We start from the raw sequence: 23,172 nt of genomic DNA, 5'->3' as shown, positions 1-23,172 counted from the left end.
CGTTCTCACGTAGTCTCTGAAGAACCTGTGTAACATCAGAATGATGAGCCTTAAGTGTGGGTGAGTGTATGAGGATGTCGTCTAAGCACACCACAACACACTGTTGCAACATATCTCGTAGGATATCATTAATAAATTCCTGAAAAACAGCAGGAGCATTACATAGGCCAAAGGGCATTACAAGATACTCATAATGCCCGCTCCTGGTGTTAAATGCTGTTTTCCATTTGTGGCCCTCCTTAATCCTAACGAGATTGTACGCTCCTCTCAAATCAAGTTTAGTAAAGACCGTAGCTCCCTTGAGGCGGTCAAAGAGTTCCGTAATGAGTGGAACAGGGTAAGCATTCTTAATGGTAAGACGATTAAGACCCCTATAATCGATGCATGGTCTTAACTCGCCACCCTTTTTCTTCACAAAGAAGAAGCTAGCCCCTGTAGGAGAGCAGGATTTATGGATGATCCCCCGCGACAGAGCATCGGCAACATACTCCTCCATAGCAGAATTCTCTGCTACAGACAGAGGGTACACCCGGCCCCGAGGAGGAATGGCTCTGTGTTGCAGGCCTATGACACAATTGTAAGACCGGTGAGGAGGCAACGTACCGGCACGCACCTTCTGAAAAACGTCTAGGAACTCTCGGTACTCCTCTGGCAATTGAGATACCGAAGAAGTGCACAAGTCTTAACTGGTTTCCGAAGACGAGTGGAAATACATTGCGGGGGACCACAACGAAATTTCAGACCTGCGCCAGCCGAGACTGGGATTGTGCTTTTGGAGCCAGGGATAACCCAGAACAACCGGAAAATGCGGAGAGTTTATTACCTGGAACTGGAGGGATTCAAAATGGAGAGCCCCAAAAGCCATGGACAACGGAGCAGTTTCGTTAGTAACGAGTGCTGGCTGAAGGGGCCTGCCATCAATGGCCTCAATAGCAAGCGGAACAGACCGAGGCAAAACAGGAATGGAGTGCTTTGATACAAAAGCACTGTCAATGAAATAGCACGCAGCACCGGAGTCAACAAGAGCCTGAGTGACTATGGAGGAGTCCACCCAGGAAAGAACAACCATGACCAAAGGTTTCTCCTTAAGCGGTTCAGGGGACGAGGATAAACCACCCAAGGTCTGCCCCCGACAGGACCTTAGGTGTGAGCATTTCTCGGCCGTGTAGGACAAGACTTCAAAAGGTGGCCCTGTAACCCACAATAGAGGCAGAGCCCCTCCCTCCTCCTAAAGGCCCTCTCCGCCGTGGAGAGACACGTGAATCCCAACTGCATCGGCTCAGCAGTACCTGGTGACTCCGGACCAGGAGGCATGGGAGGAGAGGGAGGCATGGGTGGGAACGAACACGTAGGAGACAACGGAACAGGAGGCTTCCGCAAGCGCTCCTTGAAAGAGGGCCTCTCTCTGAGTCTGATGTCAAATAGGATCAAAAAAGACACCAATGCCTCGAGATCCTCTGGTAAATCTCTGGCAGCAACTTTGTCTTTAATCGCATCAGAGAGCCCATGAAAGAAGGCGGCAACAAGGGCTTCATTGTTCCAACCTACCTCTGCGGCAAGCGTACGGAACTCAATAGCATACTGAGCAACAGATCTTGTACCTTGCTGAATGGACATGAGTCATTTAGCAGCAGAGGAGGAGCGAGCCGGAACATCAAATACCCTTTGAAAGGAGACCACAAATTCAGGGTAATTTGAAATCACAGGTTTATTAGTCTCCCACAAGGGATTAGCCCAGGCAAGAGCTGTGTCAGAGAGTAACGAGATGAGAAATCCCACCTTAGCTCTGTCAGAGGGAAATGCCTGAGGTAACATCTCAAGGTAAATGCCCACCTGGTTCAAAAACCCTCTGCACTGAATAGGATCGCCTCCATATCGCTGAGGTAGAGGTGCAGAACCGGACATGCTCCTGGTAGGCATAGGTGCAGCAGCGGAAACAGGAGCAGCCATAACTTGCAAGACACTTTGGTCCAAATGTGCAGTGCGAGTCAGCATGGTTTGCAGGGCTAGTGCAAATTGATCCAAGCGGTGATCCTGTACATTCATCCTGGAAATGATGGCAAGTAAAGGTGGATTATTAGCACCATCAGTATTCATGGCCTTTGCATAATGTCAGGGTGCCAGGAATCAGACTGAGACGAGAAGTGCAAAAATAATCACACCTTTATTAATAGCAAAAAATAATAAAAAGTCCACAAGTCAAATAACAAGCCAGGAGTCAAAACCAGAGCTGGTAGTCAGACGAGCCGAGTCAGGAGCCAAAGCGAATAGTCAGACGAGCCAGAATCAGGAACAAGGAAAACAGCAGAGTCAGGAACAAGCCAGAGATCAGGAACCAGGAAGGACATCAGGCAGCAAGGTAATACACAGGAAGTCTCAAAAACAGATCTGAGACAACGCAAAGGCAAAGCATACTGAACAGAGGCCCTTTAAATAATAAGTGATGACATCACAATTCTAAGACTGCATCCTGTCTCACATGGATGATGCACACCAGTCTGGCCATAAAAGGAAGTGCAGGAAATGAGCAGCATCCCCCACAATGCACCATAGTCAGCAAGAGAGGTGAGTAAAATGGCTGCCAGCAGCACATGGCAAACAAACAGGGAAAAAACCCTGACAGTGTGCAAGGCAGGACTGCCCCTGCTATGAGAAAAAGCGTGCCATGCTGCAAGCTGCACAGCGTTCAAAGTGAAAGTAAAAAATCTCACACATAAAGCAGCATAAATCAAAGAAACACATTTGATTAATTCCCACTGTTCAATAACCTCCCTGAGGAGATATTAACCCATAATTCTATCAAGATAAAAGGAGTCACACTGTGACCATGTCTTCAGCAATTTCAACATAAGTAAAAATGTAAATAATATTACCAGAATCTGTACTGTGGAATAGAAACACAGCCTCTCAAGTATGACAGTCTTGTAGCATCGCTCCTGACATGGACTTGAGAGAAGAAAGCAGACAGTGAAACTCGTCAACACTGGTTGCTTAAGGAGCTGTTAGCAGGCAGTCTGGATGGGTTTGCAGAAAGACTCTCCCTGCATCTCCAGACTCAATGCTCTCACTGAGAGGCTAACAAGACTACTTCAAACTCCAGTTCCATAATAAAAGCATATATCCTTCCTGAGGAACAACTCAGAAATCTTCGGACACTTCTCTGCCATCCTCCTGTGACAAAAGGCAAAGAATGACTGGGGGAGGGGGAAGTGGGAGAGGTATTTAAGCCTTTGGCTGCGGTGTCTTTGCCTCTTCCTGGTGGCCAGATTCAGTATTTACCAACAGTAAGGAATGATGCCGTGGACTCTCCTTATATTAAGAAGGAAATTGTATGTTTTACCTAAATCATAAAAAAAACTTTTTTGGGTTTGATGTCCCTTTAATGGACGGTGTATTAACTTTACTGCATCACTCCCTATCCTTCCTGTATTATACTAAATTTCCAAATTCTAAATTTTGCACACACTAAATAAAAAGATAATTTAGCATTTTTGTATCTGTCTCAGATTGTTTATGGGGCTTGTGGCAAATCGGATAATGAAAGGACATCTCTCCCAGCAGTTTCAATCCACAAGAGGGCGCTCATCTGGATTTTTTGGATGCTTGTTATCTAGGCATGTACATTATTATTATTATCAGGTATTTGTAGAGCCGAGCGCCCACAGATTACGCAGTGCTAGATTATAAACCTTTAAAATCAACCCTTATAATCATATAATACATATTTGTATCTATTTATTTTTACCATGACTCAGTGTCCCTGTGTATCACTACTGATGTATCCAGCACTAAGCAATTTGGCAGCACTTTACAAATTAATTATATTACTATTATTTTTATTATTATTAATGTTACTAATAATAATAATAATAAGGGAGGTGTGCAAGTGAAACAGTGTGTCTCTCCTCCGACGCAAAAATGCAGCCTGAAACAGCTCCTGCAATAATAAATGCAAGCTGAGGCAGGAGTGGTGTCTTTTTTTTATCCCATGCAAAATTTAAAGAGACCCTAAAGTCAAAATTAACTTTTAGGATTCAGATAGAGCATACTATCCATTTATTTTTTCAAATTTACTTACATTATCAAATTGTGCAATCTTTTTATATGCACACATTATGAGGCATATAGTCGGTATACATAAATGAGTCTGTGATTGGCTAATGGCTGTCACATGATATAAAAAAAATATTGAAATTCATGAGAAAACAGTTATGTAATTATACTGTAGTTAATTGTCCTTTAAAAAAATGAATATTTGTTAAGTTGCTGAGGGTGTTATACATTAAAGTTAATATGCTATTTCTGTGTCACCTTAGCTTCACGTTGCTATAATAGAATGCAATGATTAGATTACATTTATACAGACTCTTGGTTTAACAAAACCTGCTTATTAGTTTCTTTTCTTAAACTTTTTCTAGTTGCAAGCTTTGTAAATTATAGATTTCGAGAAGTCTGCATGTATAGTGTTTCCATAAAAATGTCACACAGACAGTAGACATTAGAAGGATGTGAGAGGTATAATTTGTACAAGAAAGCAACAGCCGCTGGTGTACTGCACATCATACAAACCAACGCTTGCATTCATTAGCTAACAACATGTTAAACATAAGCCAGGGCCTATTAAGTCTTCAATTGTTTGTTTGCGGAAATTATTCCTGCTGTGACCATTGTACTTAGTCACCATGGCTTTTATGTTGTGCAGAGATTCAAGTAATACATTTGGGCACAATTTATCTGTATTAACTAAGGTACTTTAAAAACTAATGGTAACCAACAGCGATTTGTGTTTGATGTTTCCTCAGCCAACATTAAATGTTTGGACAGACGTAGTCTATATTATTGTTCTTACAAGTTATTAAAAGTACTTGTAATATTCCATTAAAGGGTCAGTAAATACATTGTAATTTCAAGACAGTTTTGTTGTGTTGCTATAGAATAATATATCAGCTAAATTGTAATGGTTTTAAAAACAAAATGAACATAATTTCTGCTGCAGTTATTTCTCAATAGCCAAATTCCCCCCGGCAATTTGCCTCATTTGAAGGAGCCAATCTGGGCTTTAGTCCACAGGCATCATGGCTAGCCCTGGTCATACATTAACTATAGCATGTATTGCTTGACAGTTGTCATCTGATAAAGCCAATTAGGGATTTATATGTAGCAGAGTTAGCCTTCAGAAGTCATCAGGATGCATTTCAAGTTCTGAGAATTAGAAATTGCTCAATTTTCAGAGCTAACTTACATGAAATGATGGCAAAATATGTAAGGAAAATATATTGCATGTCCAGCAGCACCATTTATGTGCTATCCAAAGGTACAATACATGTTCCTCACTGCATAACCTGCAGAATGTGTAACTCATAACTGTCCAGGTTAAGATGACCAAGATGGTAACCATAAACAACATATAGTTACAATTTTCACTGTTAGAAAATAAGGAGTTAACTCTACCACAGAATCGGCATATATACAATGAAGTGTCTTACGTAGCTTTCGGTTGTTCAATGTTTTAGTTTACTGCATAATAAAACATAAGGAGTGAAATGCTGGATGGTAAGTTACCTAAGTGTGTATGTATTAAAGGGAAATATTTCTATAATAAATAAGAAAGAGCATCAGTTAAACAAGTTAAAGTATTTTTTACATAAAAAAGATAAAGCCATTTACAATTAACCCCTTCAGGACAGAGGCAACCGTCCAACTTTGGAACATAAAAAAAAAAGGGCAGACAGGAAGTCACATGATCGTCACTGATCACGTGACTCCAACTGGCGCTGATTGGCTGCTTGAGAACTGCCTGCATTGCTAGGCATGTCCCCCTGTCGAATCCACTGGAGTTTCTACAAAGGAGGGGAGCAGGATGCTGCAAAAGTTAGGACATTCCGTAAAGCCCATCGCTTTTATGACGGTATCGAACGTCATAACGGTGTCTAGGGGTTAAAGAAAAACTAACAGGAAGTACACAACAAGGTACCACCGAGTTTGTTCATTCAGTACAGGAACATACATTTTTCATTAAAAAAAACCCATTGTGGAGTATTGTTGATATGTTGTACAGATGCTAATGTTTATTTTGAGTTTCTTTCTTTTTCCCTTATCTATACAGTTCAAAAATTCTGACCAAGGTTTTTATATGCACCAATTTTGTCTTTAATTTCCTTACAATATTTGGTCAATAAAGAACAATTTGGAACTCCTTAAGAATGCCTGCCAGTACAGGCAGTCCTCGGGTTACAGACATCCGACTTAAGTACAACTCGTACTTACATACAGAGAAAATAGAGCTTTATCGACAATCCTTCTTTCCAGGATAATCCAAAATACTGAAAATCCAATTGTCACAAGGACAGAAAGTGATGTGAAATTTTCTGAACAGGGGCACAGATAGCAAAACAAACTTTATCCTATGCTATCCAAAACAAAACAAAAATGTTTGGCTAGAGTTTCACCTAAAAAAAGTGCCTGTTCCAACTTACATACAAATTCAACTTAAGAACAAACCTAAAGTCCCTATCTTGTACGTAACCCGGGGACTACCTGTACTTCTATTTCACTGGTGGTATTCTTTAAAGCCACTTTTTACACTGAAAACAGGGTCTATCACTAACGGACGTATAATGCTTTTTCGTATGTGAAGGACATGCATACATTACAAAAGTGCACAATGAAAATTGTAATTTTAAAAATAATACAAAATGAATTATTAAACAATTAACACAAAAATATGCAGGAAAAAAATGTATTGTTAAAGGGACACTGTACCCAAAAAATTTATTTTGTGATTCAGATTGAGCATGAAATTTTAAGCAAATTTTGAATTTACTCCTATTATAACATTTTCTTCATTCTCTTGGTATCTTTATTTGAAATGCAAGAATGTAAGTTTAGATGCCGGCCCATTTTTGGTGAATAACCTGGGTTGTCCTTGTTGATTGGTGAATAAATTCATCCACCAATAAAAAAGTGCTGTCCAGAGTACTGAAACCAAAAAAAAGCTTAGATGCCTTCTTTTTCAAATAATGATAGCAAGAGAACGAAGAAAAATTGATAATTGGAGTAAATTAGAAAGTTGCTTAAAATTGCATGCTCTTTCTGAATTACAAAAGAAAAAATTTGGTTTCAGTGTCCCTTTAAGGTGCCTCAAAAATAGTACCAAAATTGTCCACCAAATATCATATGTTATCAAAAGACTAAATTAAACATGAATAAATTGTATTAAATATGCACATTATAAATCATAATTTAAATACACTGGATGTGCAAAAATACACATAGAAATTTGTATAATATTATAAGTACAAAATACAAAGTCATACTTGTTCTTTTATTGTAAAAACGGGCTGAACATAGGCGTTCCATTGCGGTTTATGAAATTGTCAATCTAAATATTTCTGCCTTACCTATCTCACTGTTTTTTCTTGCAAACAAAAAGGTGGCAAAGTTGTGACAACATACGCAAAATACTTAATACCCTAATAAAAAAAAACATATGCATATGAAAATAAAGGCAATTATAAGGTGCTATACGCAGAAAGCAGCGCAATGTGATTTGTTTTTGATAAAGGATTTTCATTTTTAAAGCGCGCTCCCTGCTAACTTCGTTCTACCCAGCAAAGTTTTCCTTTCCAGCAAGCTCCATTATGTTCTATAGAGACATCTCACCACTCGCAGGAACTGCCCCCTTTTTAATATAATTCCATGAGGGCAGCCCATGTGAAGGTCCACGTCTGATCTGGCGAAATTTAGATAATTAGGCCCTTAGTCTATTCTAAACGTTACCACTAACACGGACTTTAACATATCTGCCTTCTCACTCTATTCCCTACTAAAAAAGCCTGTCAGACCAGTGAATTTGCCTGAAGCAATGTCAAACTAATAATAAGTTACTTTAGCAAACCATGAATATTTATATAGTTAAAGTATTTTTTGTATTCCAGCTAAACTCTAATCTGACTTGATATTCTTTTTACCATGACAAATTCATTACACTGTAACAAAGGAATTTGCACACAAAGACATAAAAAAATAAATCAATGTGTGTAGCATAAAAAGAAACATTATAATCAATAAAATATAGAGTTCTTTCTTTTGGGATTAGTTTTTTCCTCCAAAACCTTTCACAAAATATCCACTTATGACACCGAGAGCAGTTTGTGACAATCAATCTTACCTGTCCCGCAAAGAGACCGCACACGCCAATTATACAGAGAATGTTGAATACAGCTGAGCCAACGATAGTTCCAACTCCTACATCTCCTTTTGTGATAAATACCCCTGCAAGACAAGTTCATGGATAATTAATTCTTTTTTTCTTTGTCCTAAAAGCAACACAAGTTACATACTGTGCTTTGTCCTGTTTTTTTTTTTTTTTCCTGGTATCAAACATCCAGAAATTAAAAACAGAAATACAAATGTGCTTTTGAAATATTTGATTGATTAATACAGGAAACATCATAAAACATAATAAAACAATCATGAAAAATGTACAGACAACTATTTAATTATTGCAATATCTGTGCTTGCACTTCTTTCAATATGATCATAAAGAACTCAACGGTACAGATGCGTCAGAGTTAGAATCATTTTTCTTTTGTAATAAATAATCTTGACCTGGCTCCTTACAATATTTATTTGAATCCCTGGCAAGTAAAATCACCTCTTTATCCATATAATTAAAAAAACAAAATACTACATTGATAAAAAACAAACAAACTAAAAAAAACTAAACATTTTAAGGTTCTGCTATCAAAAAGAAAGTTTATCAAGAAGTAGACTCGTAGACCTGAAAGGATTATGTCCGGCGTATCTGCTCACATGACCAAGGAATACAAAAGGGTTCTCCTAACACCAAACACACCTGTGCATGTATTAATCTAGATTGGAGCAACGTCCCTGTGACACATTTGGCCATTTTTTGGCGTTTTCTTTCCTTGCTGGCACACCACCCTAGTACTACAGCCATACTGCGTGCACGTTTCATCTTGCGAGAATTGGTGAAGGGCCTATTACAACCTCCTAAATTGTGTCTGAGAAATGTGAACTCCCAGCATGCTGTGCACATGTGTGCAGTGATTATTTAAGTGCCATACAGTGTAGGAAGATTAGCAGCTGACTGGAGAGCAGACATAGTGGGATAGAGATTTTAATGGGACATTAAAGTCAAAATTAAACGTTCATGATTCAGATAGAGCAGGCAATTTTAAACAACTTTGCAATTTACTTCTGTTATCAAATTTGCATTGTTCTCTTGGTATCTTTTATTGAAGAGTAAAACTAGATCTAGGCTAGTAAGAGCTCAGGAGTGTGCACGTGTCTTTAGTACTCTATGGCAGCAGTGTTTGCAACATTGTATAACAAAGCACTGCTGCCATAGAGTACTAAAGACACGTGCACACTCCTGAGCATGAATGAGTCTACCTAGTTTTACTCTTCAATAAAAGATAGCAAGAGAACAAAGCAAATTTGATAACAGAAGTAAATTGGAAAGTTGTTTAAAATTGCCTGCTCTATCTGAATTATGAAAGTTTAATTTTGACGTTACTGTCCCTTTAAGGCAAGTACAAACATTGAGACCAACTGGAAGAATACTTTAGACACACTGTCACCCATGTCTTTTACAATCCCCTGCAGCACATTATTAGTCTTTATTTTCTGATGAGCAGCATGGGATGAAGAAGACATTGGTGTCATTGTGTATGAGATGAGCTGCATTGGATGTAAAAACATTGGTATAAGTATAAACAAGATGTGCTGCATTAGTGTCAAAGTGTATGAGAAGATCATTAAAGGGACAGTCTAGTCAAAATTAAACTTTCATGATTCAGATAGGGAATGTAATTTTAAACAACTTTCCAATTTACTTTTATCATCAAATTTGCTTTGTTCTCTTGGTATTCTTAGTTGAAAGCTAAACCTAGATAGTCTCATATGCTAATTTCTAAGCCCCTCTTATCTGAATTCATTTGAGTTTTTCACAGCTAGAGGGTGTAAGTTCATGTGCGCCATATAGATAACATTGTGCTCACGCCCGTGGAGTTACTTATGAGAGGGCATTGATTGGCTAAAATATAAGCCTGTCAAAAGCACTGAAATAAGGGGGGGGGCAGTCTTCAGAGACTTAGATACAAGGTAATCACTGAGGTACAAAGTATATTAATATAACAGTGTTGGTTATGCAAAACTGGGTAATTGGTAATAAAGGGATTTTATAACGTTTTAAACAATAACATATCTGTAGTAGAATGTCCCTTTATTTAATAAAATTCTTAAGTTTTTTTTATACACTACCACCAGTGCTACGAGTGTTTTCTTCAAATCAGCCTCTATTTTTAGTTTTGCAGGTTGATTTGCTGCAAGGAATACACAAGTTGGCAGTCGTGTGAATTATACAAAATTAAGATTAAATTAATATTTTTTATACACATTGCAAGGAATTGAAAGTAATGCAAAACTGTGAGAGAATTTTTACATAGGATTATGCCACAAACTATCAAAAAATGTCACCCCCACAGATCGAGGTATTGCAGGAACACAGTGGAAGGGGACAATCCTGCCAGTCCCAGGATGGTCGGAAGGTAGTGCCTCTATGTCTAACCGTGCCTGTACCAATCTACCCTTTTGTTGATTTTCTTTCCAATCCATTCCAGTCCATTAAACGAGCCACTGTTGTAATGAGTAATACCACTTTAAAGGGCCACTGTAAGTAAATATTTTCTATGCTTGTTACTAACTTACTACCCCAAATACGCTTTTTATCAATAGCATTTCATTAACATATCTCTACCGTATATCAGAAATCTTGTCTGCAAATTTAATTGTTTTCCAAACCCACTCCGTGGGTATCCTTTGCTCTGTACCAATCCGTTTACAATACCTAGGTTTAAAAATGGCGCTTTAAACACAAAGTTATTGGTTTTAAGTATTTTGAACACACAGTGCTGAAAATAGTGGGCAGGATAACGTGACATCATCGGTGAATAAAAGATATAACTTTTAGAATGTTATGAAACTTCGTTTTGGAGAAAATATAGGTCAGTATGTTTTAATTAATGTTTATTAACTTTAATATGTTAGTTGTTTAGCTTAAAAATTATAACAGAAAGTAATCCTTTAATATGTATACTGCATACTCTATTATAAGAAACAGACATTTAACAGGCTTTTCAAGGGTGTTTTTGCAGGCGGTTTCTTAGACAATATTAATGACTGTCTAATGTGTTTGAATGCAAGTGTTCGCATTTATCAAATTATATCAATTTATGACATGAATATAATAAACAATTTCATATCATTGGTGAATATGTATAGCTATCATTTTTTAAATGTTTAGATACGTCACTGGAATCATAAATATTCAATTTAAGAGTACATGAAACCCAATTGTTTTGTTTCATGATTCAGATAGAGCATGCAATTTTAAACAGTTTTCCAATTTACATCTATTGTCAAATTTGTTTTGTTCTCTTGGTATCCTATGTATAAAAGGATTCCTAGGTAGGCTCGGGCGCTGTTGATTGGTGGCTACACATATATGCCTCATGTTATTGGTTCCCTCAATGCGCTCAGCTATTATTTATTTATTTGAAGGCTTTCTGGGACAGGGAAGTTAAGAAGGACTTTTTTTTTGGGGGGGGGGGGTGCAGTCATAAAAGAGGGGCATAACTGCAGGGGGGCAGTGCAAGCTACAGCAGGGTTGAGTCTCATGGTCCAAGAAAGGGACATTTGCATTGACGGGGGAAGTTTTTGCTTGTTGGTTCTGAAACCTTTTTCACATATACTCAGAGAAAAAGGGAAGATACCTCCAAGACCTATAGTTAAAGGGACATTAAACACTAAATACATGTTAGATAGAATGATGCATTAAAAAAAAGATTAGTCAGAATAACATATATATACTTTTTAAAGTTTCATTAGCTGTTTAAATATTGACAAAATAGGTGTAAAGTTTCAGTGTCCATAAAACAATAGTAGCTGCCATGTTGTAACTTAGGTTACTTTCTCTGCTGTGGTCAATTAGGGACAGTTAAATAGGTCACTAGAGTGTGCAGCCAATGGCTGTGTGGAATACAACAGTATTCTGCACTTTCATTTATAACAGGAACTGAAAAGTTCACAATTTCAGAATGAAATTGCAGGAAAAGAGGACAAAATAAATAATGAAAGTATATTGCAGAGATTTTTTATTATATATACAATGTATCATTTTATATTAACATCTCAAAGTGTTTAATGTTCCTTTAAGTATATATTTTTTTTCAAGAATATAGTATTAACATGTATATTAAAAATTATGGGCCAGATTACAAGTTGAGTGCAAAATATTGCTTTTGCAAAAGCGATATTTGCGCTTAACTTAGTAATACCAGTGCACACACATGTGCGCTGGTATTACAAGTGAGGTGCAATGCGAACGTGACCTCGCCTTCACATGGAACAGAAGCATTACGCTTATTAGAGCACGCTTTCATAGGCTCCAATTGAAGCCTCGTTCTCATGCCGTGTAGTGGCTGTTTTTTTTCTCGGGCGCCCGCACACAGGCGAATTTGCCCATTTGCGAGAGCTTGATAAATTAGCGATCCACTTGTAATCGAGCCCTATATTTTATATAATAAAATATATTAAAATTCACCATGTTTAAATGACAATTAAATACAATTGCATTAACAACAAATGCATAAGAAAATGACAATGCAAATTTCAATCAAGCAATAGATTTTTTTTTTCCAGATAAATGTCAGTTATTTCCATTTTCCCTTCGCACACAGGCGAATTTGCCCATTTGCGAGAGCTTGATAAATTAGCGATCCACTTGTAATCGAGCCCTATATTTTATATAATAAAATATATTAAAATTCACCATGTTTAAATGACAATTAAATACAATTGCATTAACAACAAATGCATAAGAAAATGACAATGCAAATTTCAATCAAGCAATAGATTTTTTTTTTCCAGATAAATGTCAGTTATTTCCATTTTCCCTTCCTCATGTGATAGCCATCAGCCAATACCAAACACAAATACATACATACTGTGATATATATAAAATGTATTTATCTATCTAAATATAGAAAGTTTAATTATACTTTAGTGTCCCTTTAACTACAGGTCTCTGTCCCTCAGCATCATGGAGTGGGGCAGCAAAATGCACTAGCAAGTCTCAAGAAAAGAGAACAAGGACCCTTGTTGAAGATTTTTGTGTATAACACAGAGCATTTATGAAGCTGGTTATGGTTGCAGGACTTGGCTGCCAAATCAGATAAACCTCAGTTTTCAGGAGACTTAGGATGTGTACATTGTTCTTATAATGTGAAGTGTCTACGTCAATTACAACCTACTGCATATGTAGTTAACCATACTGCTTATACTTGACATTATGCCAATAGATTAACATTTTTAGAATGTTTTTAATACGTTTCTGTATCTCTATCTAAAAAAAGTACAAATATTATACACAATAACCTGCCTTAAACTTGCACAAATATGAACTGTTTATTTTCAACTGTCTACATAAAGATATTTTGGAACTTTTAATATATAATATTTTTCATCCCTCTACATTTCATAAATGCTGGGCTGAAAAAAAAGAATTCTTTCCAATTAACCAGCGCATGGTATAAATTTAAATTTTGGAACAGTACTTATGTGTTTTGTTTTTTTTAACCGCTTTTATGGTTCATATTAGTTTCAGTCTTTGTTATCCCTTTCACAAACCGTATAAGAATACATGTGGGTGATATATTAAATATTATGTACAAATAATATTTAAAGTATACTAATTGATTTAGACTCTGTTTAATGTAGACATCTTAGTAGCATTAAGTGTTTTGTGGCTCCTTCCAAGTATTGTGTTGAGAAAGTTTTAGTCTCTTTAAATTTTCTAGAACAGTCAGATATCTGAAAGGAACATTACATTTTCTTCTTTGTTTTATCTATGTGTTTAAACCATTTGCAAGCAACAACTACTGTAATTAGAGCATTTATTTCTCTTTTATGTCCATTTAACACTGCATTTAAATGGACATTAAACACTAAATAAAGCATTTCTTGAATGACATATTCAGAACAAAGATTAGCCTGAGCATAATTTGCACATGCATTTTTAAAAATTATATTAGTTGTTTAAAGGGACAGTCTACTTGAAAATTGTTATTGTTTTAAAAGATAGCTAATCCCTTTATTACCTATTCCCCAGTTTTGCATAAGCAACACGGTTATATTAATATACTTTTTACCTCTGTGATTACCTTGTATCTAAGCCTCTGCAGACTGCTCCCTTATCTCAGTTCTTTTGACAGACTTTCATTTTAGCCAATCAGTGCCGATTCCAAGGTAACTCCACGGGCGTGAGCACAATATTATCTATATGGCACACATGAACTAATGCCCTATAGCTGTGAAAAACTGTCAAATGCATTCAGAAAAGAGGGGGCTTTCAAGGGCTTAGAAATTAGCATATGAGCCTACCTAGGTTTAGCTTTCAACAAAGAATACAAACAAAACAAAGCACATTTGATGATAAAAGTAAATTGGAAAGTTGTTTAAAATTGCATGCCCTATCTGAAGTTTAACTTGACTGTCCCTTTAAATATTGAAAAAAAATTAAGGGTAAAGTTAATGTCCATAAAGCAGTGGGTGCCGCCATATTGTAACTTAGGTTACCTTTTCTGCTGAGGCCAATTAGGAATGGTTATAAATTGCTAACTAGAGTGTGCAACAAATGACTGCGTGGAATACAGCTGTATCTGCACTTCAATGTTTAACATGAATTGGAAAGCCCACAATATTCAGAATTAAATTACAGGAAAGGAGAACAAAATAAATAATGACAGTATGTTACTAAGTTGTTTTATTGCATGTAATTAAACAATTTATTTTAATATCTTGAGGTGTTTAATGTTTCTTTAAAGCATTGCAGCAAATAGTGCTTGCTATGTAATGTTTTAAAAAAATCTTTATTGTATCTATTTGCACTTTGGTTGGTTTAGCTGCTTTTTCTTTCAGAGAGACTACAGCAGCCCCCTCTATTAAGAGTCTATAGAGCAGGAAGTAATGCATAAGAATGAACTAGTTTTATACAATGCTACGTTACTAAAATCCTATATTAGAGCTTCCCCTTATCTATCTTACCTGCTTAGGACAATTAGGGATATAAATATACATTTTCTTTAGATAAGCCTTCAGCTTTTTGTCCATGGGATCCTTAAAGGAACAGCTATCCTCAATAGGGATCATAGTTCTCTTAGCAAGAGTAGAAACAGCCCCTTCTACTTTAGGCACCATGAATCTCTAATGGAGTCAGCAACAGGAAACATCTTTTTAAAGACGGGAGACGGGGAGAAAGGTATCCCTGGCTTCTCCCATTCCTGTGTAATAATCCCTGTCACACGGTCTGGAACAAGAAACACTTCCACAGAGGAAGGAACATCATAGTATTTGTTAAGCTTACTAGATTTCTTAGGGTTGACAGCGACAGGAGAGTCAGAGTCATCCAAAGTAGCCAGTACCTCCTTTAACAGTAAACGGTGTTAAAGGGACACTGAACCCAATTTTTTTCTTTTGTGATTCTGATACAGCATGCAATTTTAAACAACTTTCTAATTTACTCCTATTATCAAATTTTCTTCATTCTCTTGGTATCTTTATTTGAAATGCAAGAATGTAAGTTTAGATGCCGGCCCATTTTTGGTGATCCACCAATAAACAAGTGCTGTCCATGGGACTGAACCAAAAAAAAATCGCTTAGATGCCTTCTTTTTCAAATAAAGATAGCAAGAGAACGAAGAAAAATTGATAATAGACGTAAATTATAAAGTTGCTTAAAATTGCATGCTCTATCTGAATCACAAAAGAAAAAATTTGGGTTCAGTGTCCCTTTACATCTGAAGTTTACTTCCTCAGCATCAGACAAAGGAATTATACTGTCAGAATCTGAGATTGCACCCTCAGAGGCTACCAAAAATAATCCTCTTCATCAGACTTATGAGGAAGGTCGACCTTCACAGCAGCAGATGGGACAGACACCTTACCATCTGACAAATGTTTTCATTTCCTCTTGCGTTTTCCCAAAATAGGAAAAGCAGATAATGCTGCAGATACCGCAGAGGATATCTGTGCAGCAAAATCTGATGGCAAGTAAACTCCTCCAGGAGGCTGAGAGGAATGGCAGGGCACGGTATGTGATGCCATTGAGGCTTGGAGTGTTTGAGGAGAAAGCTGTGGCATTGCCTGAACAGCATCATCCTGAGAGACATTCGGCTCAGAAACAAGAAATTTATCTTTACATTTTAATGTTTTATCTAGACATGAGGAACAAAATTGCATGGGTAACACAATTTGGGTCTAAAGACACAAACATTTGTCCATAAGAACAGACTCATGCTCCATATCCATAGCTTAAAAGATTCCCATAGATACAGGAATGAGAAGTAAAAAAGGAAATTCATTCTTACCTGATAAATTTGTTTATTTTACGATACGATGAGTCCACGGATTTCATCCTTACTTGTGGGATATCGCCTCCTGGTCAGCAGGAGGAGGCAAAGAGCACCACAGCAAAGCTGTATATATAGCTCCTCCCTTCCCTCCCACTCCAGTCATTCGACCGAAGTTAGGAAGAGAAAGGAAAAGCCAAGGTGCAGAGGTGACTGAAGTTTAACAAAAGAAAAAACCTGTCTCATAAAAACAGGGTGGGCCGTGGACTCATCGTATCATAAAAGAAAGAAATTTATCAGGTAAGAATAAATTTCCTTTTCTTTTGCAAGATACGATGAGTCCACGGATTTCATCCTTACTTGTGGGATACCAAAGCTATAGTACACGGATGAAAAGGGAGGGACAAGACAGGGAACCTAAACGGAAGGCACCACTGCTTGAAGAACTTTTCTCCCAAAAACAGCCTCAGACGAGGCAAAAGTATCAAATTTGGAAATTTGGAAAAAGTATGAAGAGACAACCAAGTTGCAGCTTTGCAAATCTGTTCAACAGAAGCATCATTTTTGAATGCCCATGAGGAAGCCATAGCCCTAGTGGAATGAGCCGTAATTCGATCAGGAGGCTGCTGTCCAGCAGTCTCATATGCAAAACAGATGATACTCTTCAGCCAAAATGAGAGAGAGGTAGCCGTAGCCTTCTGACCCCTACGCTTCCCAGAAAACATAACAAACAGGGAAGACGATTGACGAAAATCCTTAGTGGCTTATAAGTAAAACTTCAAGGCACGGACCACGTTCAAATTATGTAACATTCGCTCCTTCTTAGAAGAAGGATTAGGACACAAGGAAGGAACAACAATTTCCTGATTAATATTTTTATTTGAAACAACCTTAGGAAGAAAACCGGGTTTGGTACGTAACACCACCTTATCCGAATGAAAAATAAGATAAGGAGAATCACATTGTAATGCTGAAAGCTCAGATACTCTGTGAGCAGAAGAAATAGCAACTAAAAATAAAACTTTCCAAGATAGCAACTTAATATCCATGGAATGCAAAGGTTCAAACGGAACCCCTTGAAGAACTTTAAGAACTAAATTCAAATTCCAAGGAGGAGCAATTGGTCTAAACACAGGCCTGATTCTAGTCAGAGCCTTACAAAAAGATTTAACATCTGGAACATCTGCCAGACGCTTGTGTAACAAAATAAACAAGGCAGAAATCTGTCCCTTTAAGGAACTTGCCGACAACCCTTTCTCCAATCCGTCTTGGAGAAAAGACAAATTCCTGGGAATCCTAACCCTACTCCATGAGTAGCCCTTGGATTCGCACCAATTATTTACGCCATATCTTATGGTAAATTTTTCTAGTAACAGGCTTACGTGTCTGAATCAAGGTATCTATGACCGAATCAGAAAACCCTCGCTTAGATCAAATTAAGCGTTCAATCTCCAAGCAGTTAGTTGCAGAGAAACTAGATTCGGATGATGGAAGGGTCCCTGAATGAGAAGGTCTTTCCTTAACGGAAGCTTCCACAGTGGCAGAGATGACATTCCACCAGATCGGCATACCAAGTCCTGCGAGGCCACGCAGGAGTGATGAGGATCATCGATGCCCTCTCCTGTTTGACTCAAGCAATCACCCGGGGCAGGAGAGCAAATGGAGGGAACACATAAGCTAGGCTGAAAGACCAAGGCACTGCCAAGGCATCTATCAGCTCGCCTGGGGATCCCTGGACCTGGACCCGTACCTCGGAAGCTTGGCATTCTGACGAGATGCCATGAGATCCAACTCCGGCCTGCTCCATCTGAGAATTAAGCTGGAAAATACCTCCGGATGGAGTTCCCACTCTCCCGGATGAAATGTCTGTCTGCTCAGAAAATCCGCTTCCCAGTTGTCCACCCCTGGGATATGGATCGTCGACAGTTGGCAAGAGTGAGACTCCGCCCACTGTATTATCTTGGCTACTTCTGTCACTAAGGAACTTCTTGTTCATCCCTGATGATTGATGTAAGATACCGTCGTTATGTTGTCCGACTGGAATCTGATGAATTGGGTCGAAGCCAACTGAGGCCAAGCCTGAAGTGCATTGAATATTGCCCTCAACTCTAGGATATTGATGGGAAGGAGAGACTCCGCCTGAGTCTATACACCCTGAACCCTTAGGGAGTTCCAAACTGCTCCTCATCCCAACAAGCTGGCATCCATTGTCACTATCACCCATGAGGGTCTGCGGAAGCATGTCCCCTGGGACAGATGATCCAGCGACAACCACCATAGGAGAGAGCCCCTTGTCTCCTGATCTAGATTTATGAGAGGAGATAAATTTGTAAAATCTCCATTCCACTGTCTGAGCATACTCAGTTGCAGAGGTCTGAGATGAAAATGAGCAAACGGAATGACGTCCATTACTGCCACCATCAATCCAATTACCTCCATGCACTGAGCCACTGATGGCCGAGGATTGGTCTGAAGGGCTCGGCATGTATTCAGAATCTTTAACATTCTGACCTCCGTCAAAAAGATTTTCATGGATAGAGAGTCGATTAGAGTTCCCAAGAACTAGCGAACTCTTTTCCAGATTCACCTTCCACCCGTGAGTCCTCAGGAAGGATAGAACAATGTCGGTATGAGACTTTGCTAGCTGATAAGACGACACGTGGATCAGAATATTGTCCAGATAAGGTGCCACTGCAATGCCCCGCGGTCTTAGAACTGCCAGTAGAGACCCCAGAACTTTTGTGAAAATCCTGGGAGTCGTGGCCAGACCGAAAGGAAGAGCCACGAACTGAAAATGTTTGTCCAGAAAGGCAAACCTCAGGAACTTGTGATGATCTCTGTGGATAGGAACATGAAGATATGCACCCTTTAGATCCACGGTAGTCATAAATTGACCCTCCTGGATCAATGGAAGAATGGTACGAATAGTTTCCATCTTGAAAAATGGAACTCTGAGAAACTTGCTTAGACTTTTGAGGTCTAAAATAGGTCGGAACGTTCCCTATTTTTTGGGAACTACAAATAGATTTGAATAAAACCCCTGTCCCCATTCCTGTATTGGAACGGGACATATTACTCCCATGGAGAAGAGGTCTCCTACACAACGTAAGAACGCCTCTCTCTTTATCTGGTCTGCAGATAATCGAGAAAGAAGAAACCTTCCTCTTGGGGAAGAATTTTTGAACTCCAACTGATACCCCTGAGACACAATGTCCAATGTCCAAGGGTCCTGAACATCTCTTATCCAAGCCTAGACAAAGAGAGATAGTTTGCCCCCTACTAGATCTGGTCCCAGATCGGGGGCCGACTCTTCATGCTGACTTGGGGGGAGCAGCAGCAGGCTTCTTGGATTGTTTACCCTTGTTCCAGGATTGGTTGGGCCTCCAAGTGGTCTTGGTTTGAGAATAACTCCCTTCCTGTTTAGCAGAAGAGGAGGAGGGGACTCCCTTGAAATTTCGAAAGGAGCAAAAATTACTCTGTCGCCCTCTCTGTTTGGATTTCTTGTCTCGAGGGAGGAGATGACCCTTGCCTCCCGTGATATCTGAAATAATTTCCTTCAAGTCAGGGCTGAACAGGGTCTTCCCCTTGTAAGGAATAGCCAAAAGTTTAGACTTGGACGATACATCCGCAGACCAAGACTTCAACCATAAAGCCCTGCGTGCTAAGATGGAGAATCCCGAACTCTTAGCCACCAATTTAGTAATCTGCAGAGAAGCATCCGTAATAAATAAATTAGCTAACTTAAGAGCCTTAATCCGATCCTGTATCTCTTCTAAAGGAGTCTCTGTCTTAAGAGACTCTTCCAGAGCATCAAACCAGTAAGCGGCCGCACTGGTAACTGTAACAATACAGGCCGCCGGTTGCAAAAGGAAACCCTGGTGAACATAAATCTTCTTAAGGGGGCCCTCCAACTTCTTATCCATAGGGTCCTTAAAAGCACAACTATCCTCAATAGGAATAGTAGTACGTTTGGCCAGTGTAGAAATGGCTCCCTCTACTTTAGGGACCGTCTGCCAAGAATCCCTAATAGCGTCAGCTATAGGGTACATCTTTTTAAATATGGGCGAAGGAGAAAAGGGAATGCCTGGTCTCTCCCATTCCTTCGCAATAATCTCTGAAGTCCTCTTAGGAACAGGGAAAACATCGGAGTAAGAAGGAACCTCCAAGTATTTGTCTAACTTACTCAATTTCTCTGGCGGCACTACTATAGAGTCACAGTCGTCCAGAGTAACCAACACCTCCCTCAGTAATAAACGGAGGTGCTCAAGCTTAAATCTGAAGGCAACCACATCCGAATCAGTTAAGGGTAAAGCACTCCCTGAGTCAGAAAGTTCACCCTCAGAGAAGACCTCTGAACTCTCCAACTCAGTACCCCAGGAGGGTACATCCGCAATTGCTACCATAGTATCTGAGGCAGCATTGCCTACATAGTCTTTTCTTGTACGCTTGCCGTGCGAAATGGGAAAATTAGATAACGCATAAGAAAGCGTAGAGGACATCAATGCAGCAATGTCTCTTAAAGTAAATGCTGCAGAAACTGGAGAAATACATGGTGCCGCCTGAGCGGGCGTTAAAGGCTGTGACGCTTGGGGAGAAAGCTGCCGCATACTTTGCATCTCCTCTGCAGACTCTTGAGAAGCATCTGCCTTAGGCAAAGGATTGTCAAAAATTTTGTCTCTATAATGTAAGGCCCTCTCACAACAGGAGGGGCAAAAAGAGCATGCTGCAGTCTAGATATCTGAATCCATACTAACAGAATTAGGAAAAATAATTTTTTATTTTATAGTATGGTGAAAAGGATTGTCAGTACAATAGTAATCCTGACAGACACTGCCCCTTTAAAAAGTAAAATGACTGATAATTTTTTTGATGCACAGAAAAACGCTAAACAACTTCTGAAAATTACAGCACCATGCCTCAACAGCTCTGCTGAGGCGCCTACCTGCCCCCACGGTCTGCCGACCCTTCTAGGCACAATTCAGAACGTCAGTCAACAACACCTAAAACCGCTTGCTTTATTCTGCAAACCATGCGATCAAGGAGTCACTCGCAATGTCTGTGCGAACAGCCAGTGACTTCCGGAGGAAAGGAAACTGCACGGTTACAGACAAAGCGCGCCAAGAGAACAAAACCCCGCCCATCGTGGGCGCGACCTAAGACCTCCGAAACGATCTGCAAAAAAAATGTCTAACACAGCCGTGTACCGGAGTCTCAATCATACTCCTACACACTATCCCAGCGTCAGCCCTAAGTCCATTTGTTAATGACCCAATAATCCAGTACATAAACAATAACTCCAGCTTTTCCAGGCCTACGTTAATAAAGGCCAGTACAGTCTGATAAAAATAAAGCATTGTGTCGGTTAACATTGAACATCTCTTATCCAAGTTCCCATGAGAACCCACACCCTGTTAATAGGACAGCCCTTTCCAGAGCGCATAGTCCCCAACAGATTAGGAATGCACAGTCAATTCTGAGATATGCTGCAAGCCCCAGAAATAAAAGACTGCACTTACTTCTATGCTGAGCGACAACATGAAAGTCTCACAGTACCAAGAGGTCTTCTCTCTCCTGTAGCTCTGTGAATACATAAGGGCCTCAGTTAATATTCTCTGATACCATCAACATAAGGGCAGCACAAGTATGGGAGGCGCAGTGAGGCAAAACCCCACCAGTTCCCATTGCTTAAAAGCCACCTGTAGCTCTACTCTAGAGGCTGACAAGGAATACGGCTACACCCTATAGTAAAATAGCACACTTTGGTACCATTTTAAAAATAATAAACTCTTGATTGAAGAATCTAAACTAACACCTCACTTTACCTCTTCCTTTCACTAACACAGGCAAAGAGAATGACTGGAGTGGGAGGGAAGGGAGGAGCTATATATACAGCGCTGCTGTGGTGCTCTTTGCCTCCTCCTGCTGACCAGGAGGCGATATCCCACAAGAAAGGATGAAATCTGTGGACTCATCGTATCTTGTGAAAGAAAGAAATATTTTTAAAATTGACACTGTCACTTTAAATTTAAATTTACTCAGGGTGTATTTGTGCTCAAAAACATACCCCTAATTAAGGACCTCTACACCTCAGCAGACTGAGGTGCCCTACTTGCCCCTCCGGAGTACAAAAACTCTTGCCAGAATAAACCTGCCGGTCTTACAGGGAAGCCTAACAGATTCAACTAACACAGCCGGAGCCGCTCCGATCAGATCTGAGAGCAGAAGAGAGGGAGTCATGTGACCGGCTGAAAATGAAACTGCACATCAAAGTAAAAAAGTGTGCGTTTCAGAAGCCGTTTAAGACCGAACAGTAAACTGACACATTCAGTCTTAAGTCTGCCGTTCTTACTTTGAAACCTTGTGCTGCCAAAGTGTAAAAAAAACAAAAAACTGACACAAGTCCCAATAAGACCCACACAGAGTCTTAATAAATAAAATGAGCCACAGATTTTAAGTTAACTCCTTCATACCCATAAAGGAAGATTAACCCCTAAGTCTCCTGTCACATACATTTAATGTGCCTGCACACTGCCAAAATAAAATCCTCTACTAAGGATTTAGCATGTCCCAAATAAATAATGCAGAGAAATCCTCTTAAGTGCAAGTCTCCAAGACCTAGAAGACAAAAAAGCACTTACCTGCAAATACAGCTGTCCGGCAGGAAGACCGCTCACAAGGCGTGAAAGGACACATACTTCTTACAGAGACCTGTAGAAAAAGAAAGAATAGAGTAACCAAC

General features: G+C 39.2%; 1 protein-coding gene across 1 annotated transcript in view; it reads right to left on the bottom strand.

Annotated features, from left to right (window-relative positions):
- The window catches only part of SLC24A3 (solute carrier family 24 member 3), a 905,365-nt gene that overhangs the window by 193,902 nt on the left and 688,291 nt on the right, over positions 1-23,172 (bottom strand). Inside the window, exon 6 of the mRNA XM_053712005.1 lies at positions 8,171-8,274. Coding sequence (XP_053567980.1) covers positions 8,171-8,274 — 104 coding nt within the window. The remainder of the gene's footprint in view (positions 1-8,170; positions 8,275-23,172) is intronic.

This window comes from Bombina bombina, chromosome 4 (assembly GCF_027579735.1).
Source record: "Bombina bombina isolate aBomBom1 chromosome 4, aBomBom1.pri, whole genome shotgun sequence".
Classification (NCBI taxonomy): Eukaryota; Metazoa; Chordata; class Amphibia; order Anura; family Bombinatoridae; genus Bombina; species Bombina bombina.
The sequence above is the reverse complement of the archived record's forward strand: the minus strand, read 5'-3'. Positions and strand labels throughout refer to the sequence as shown.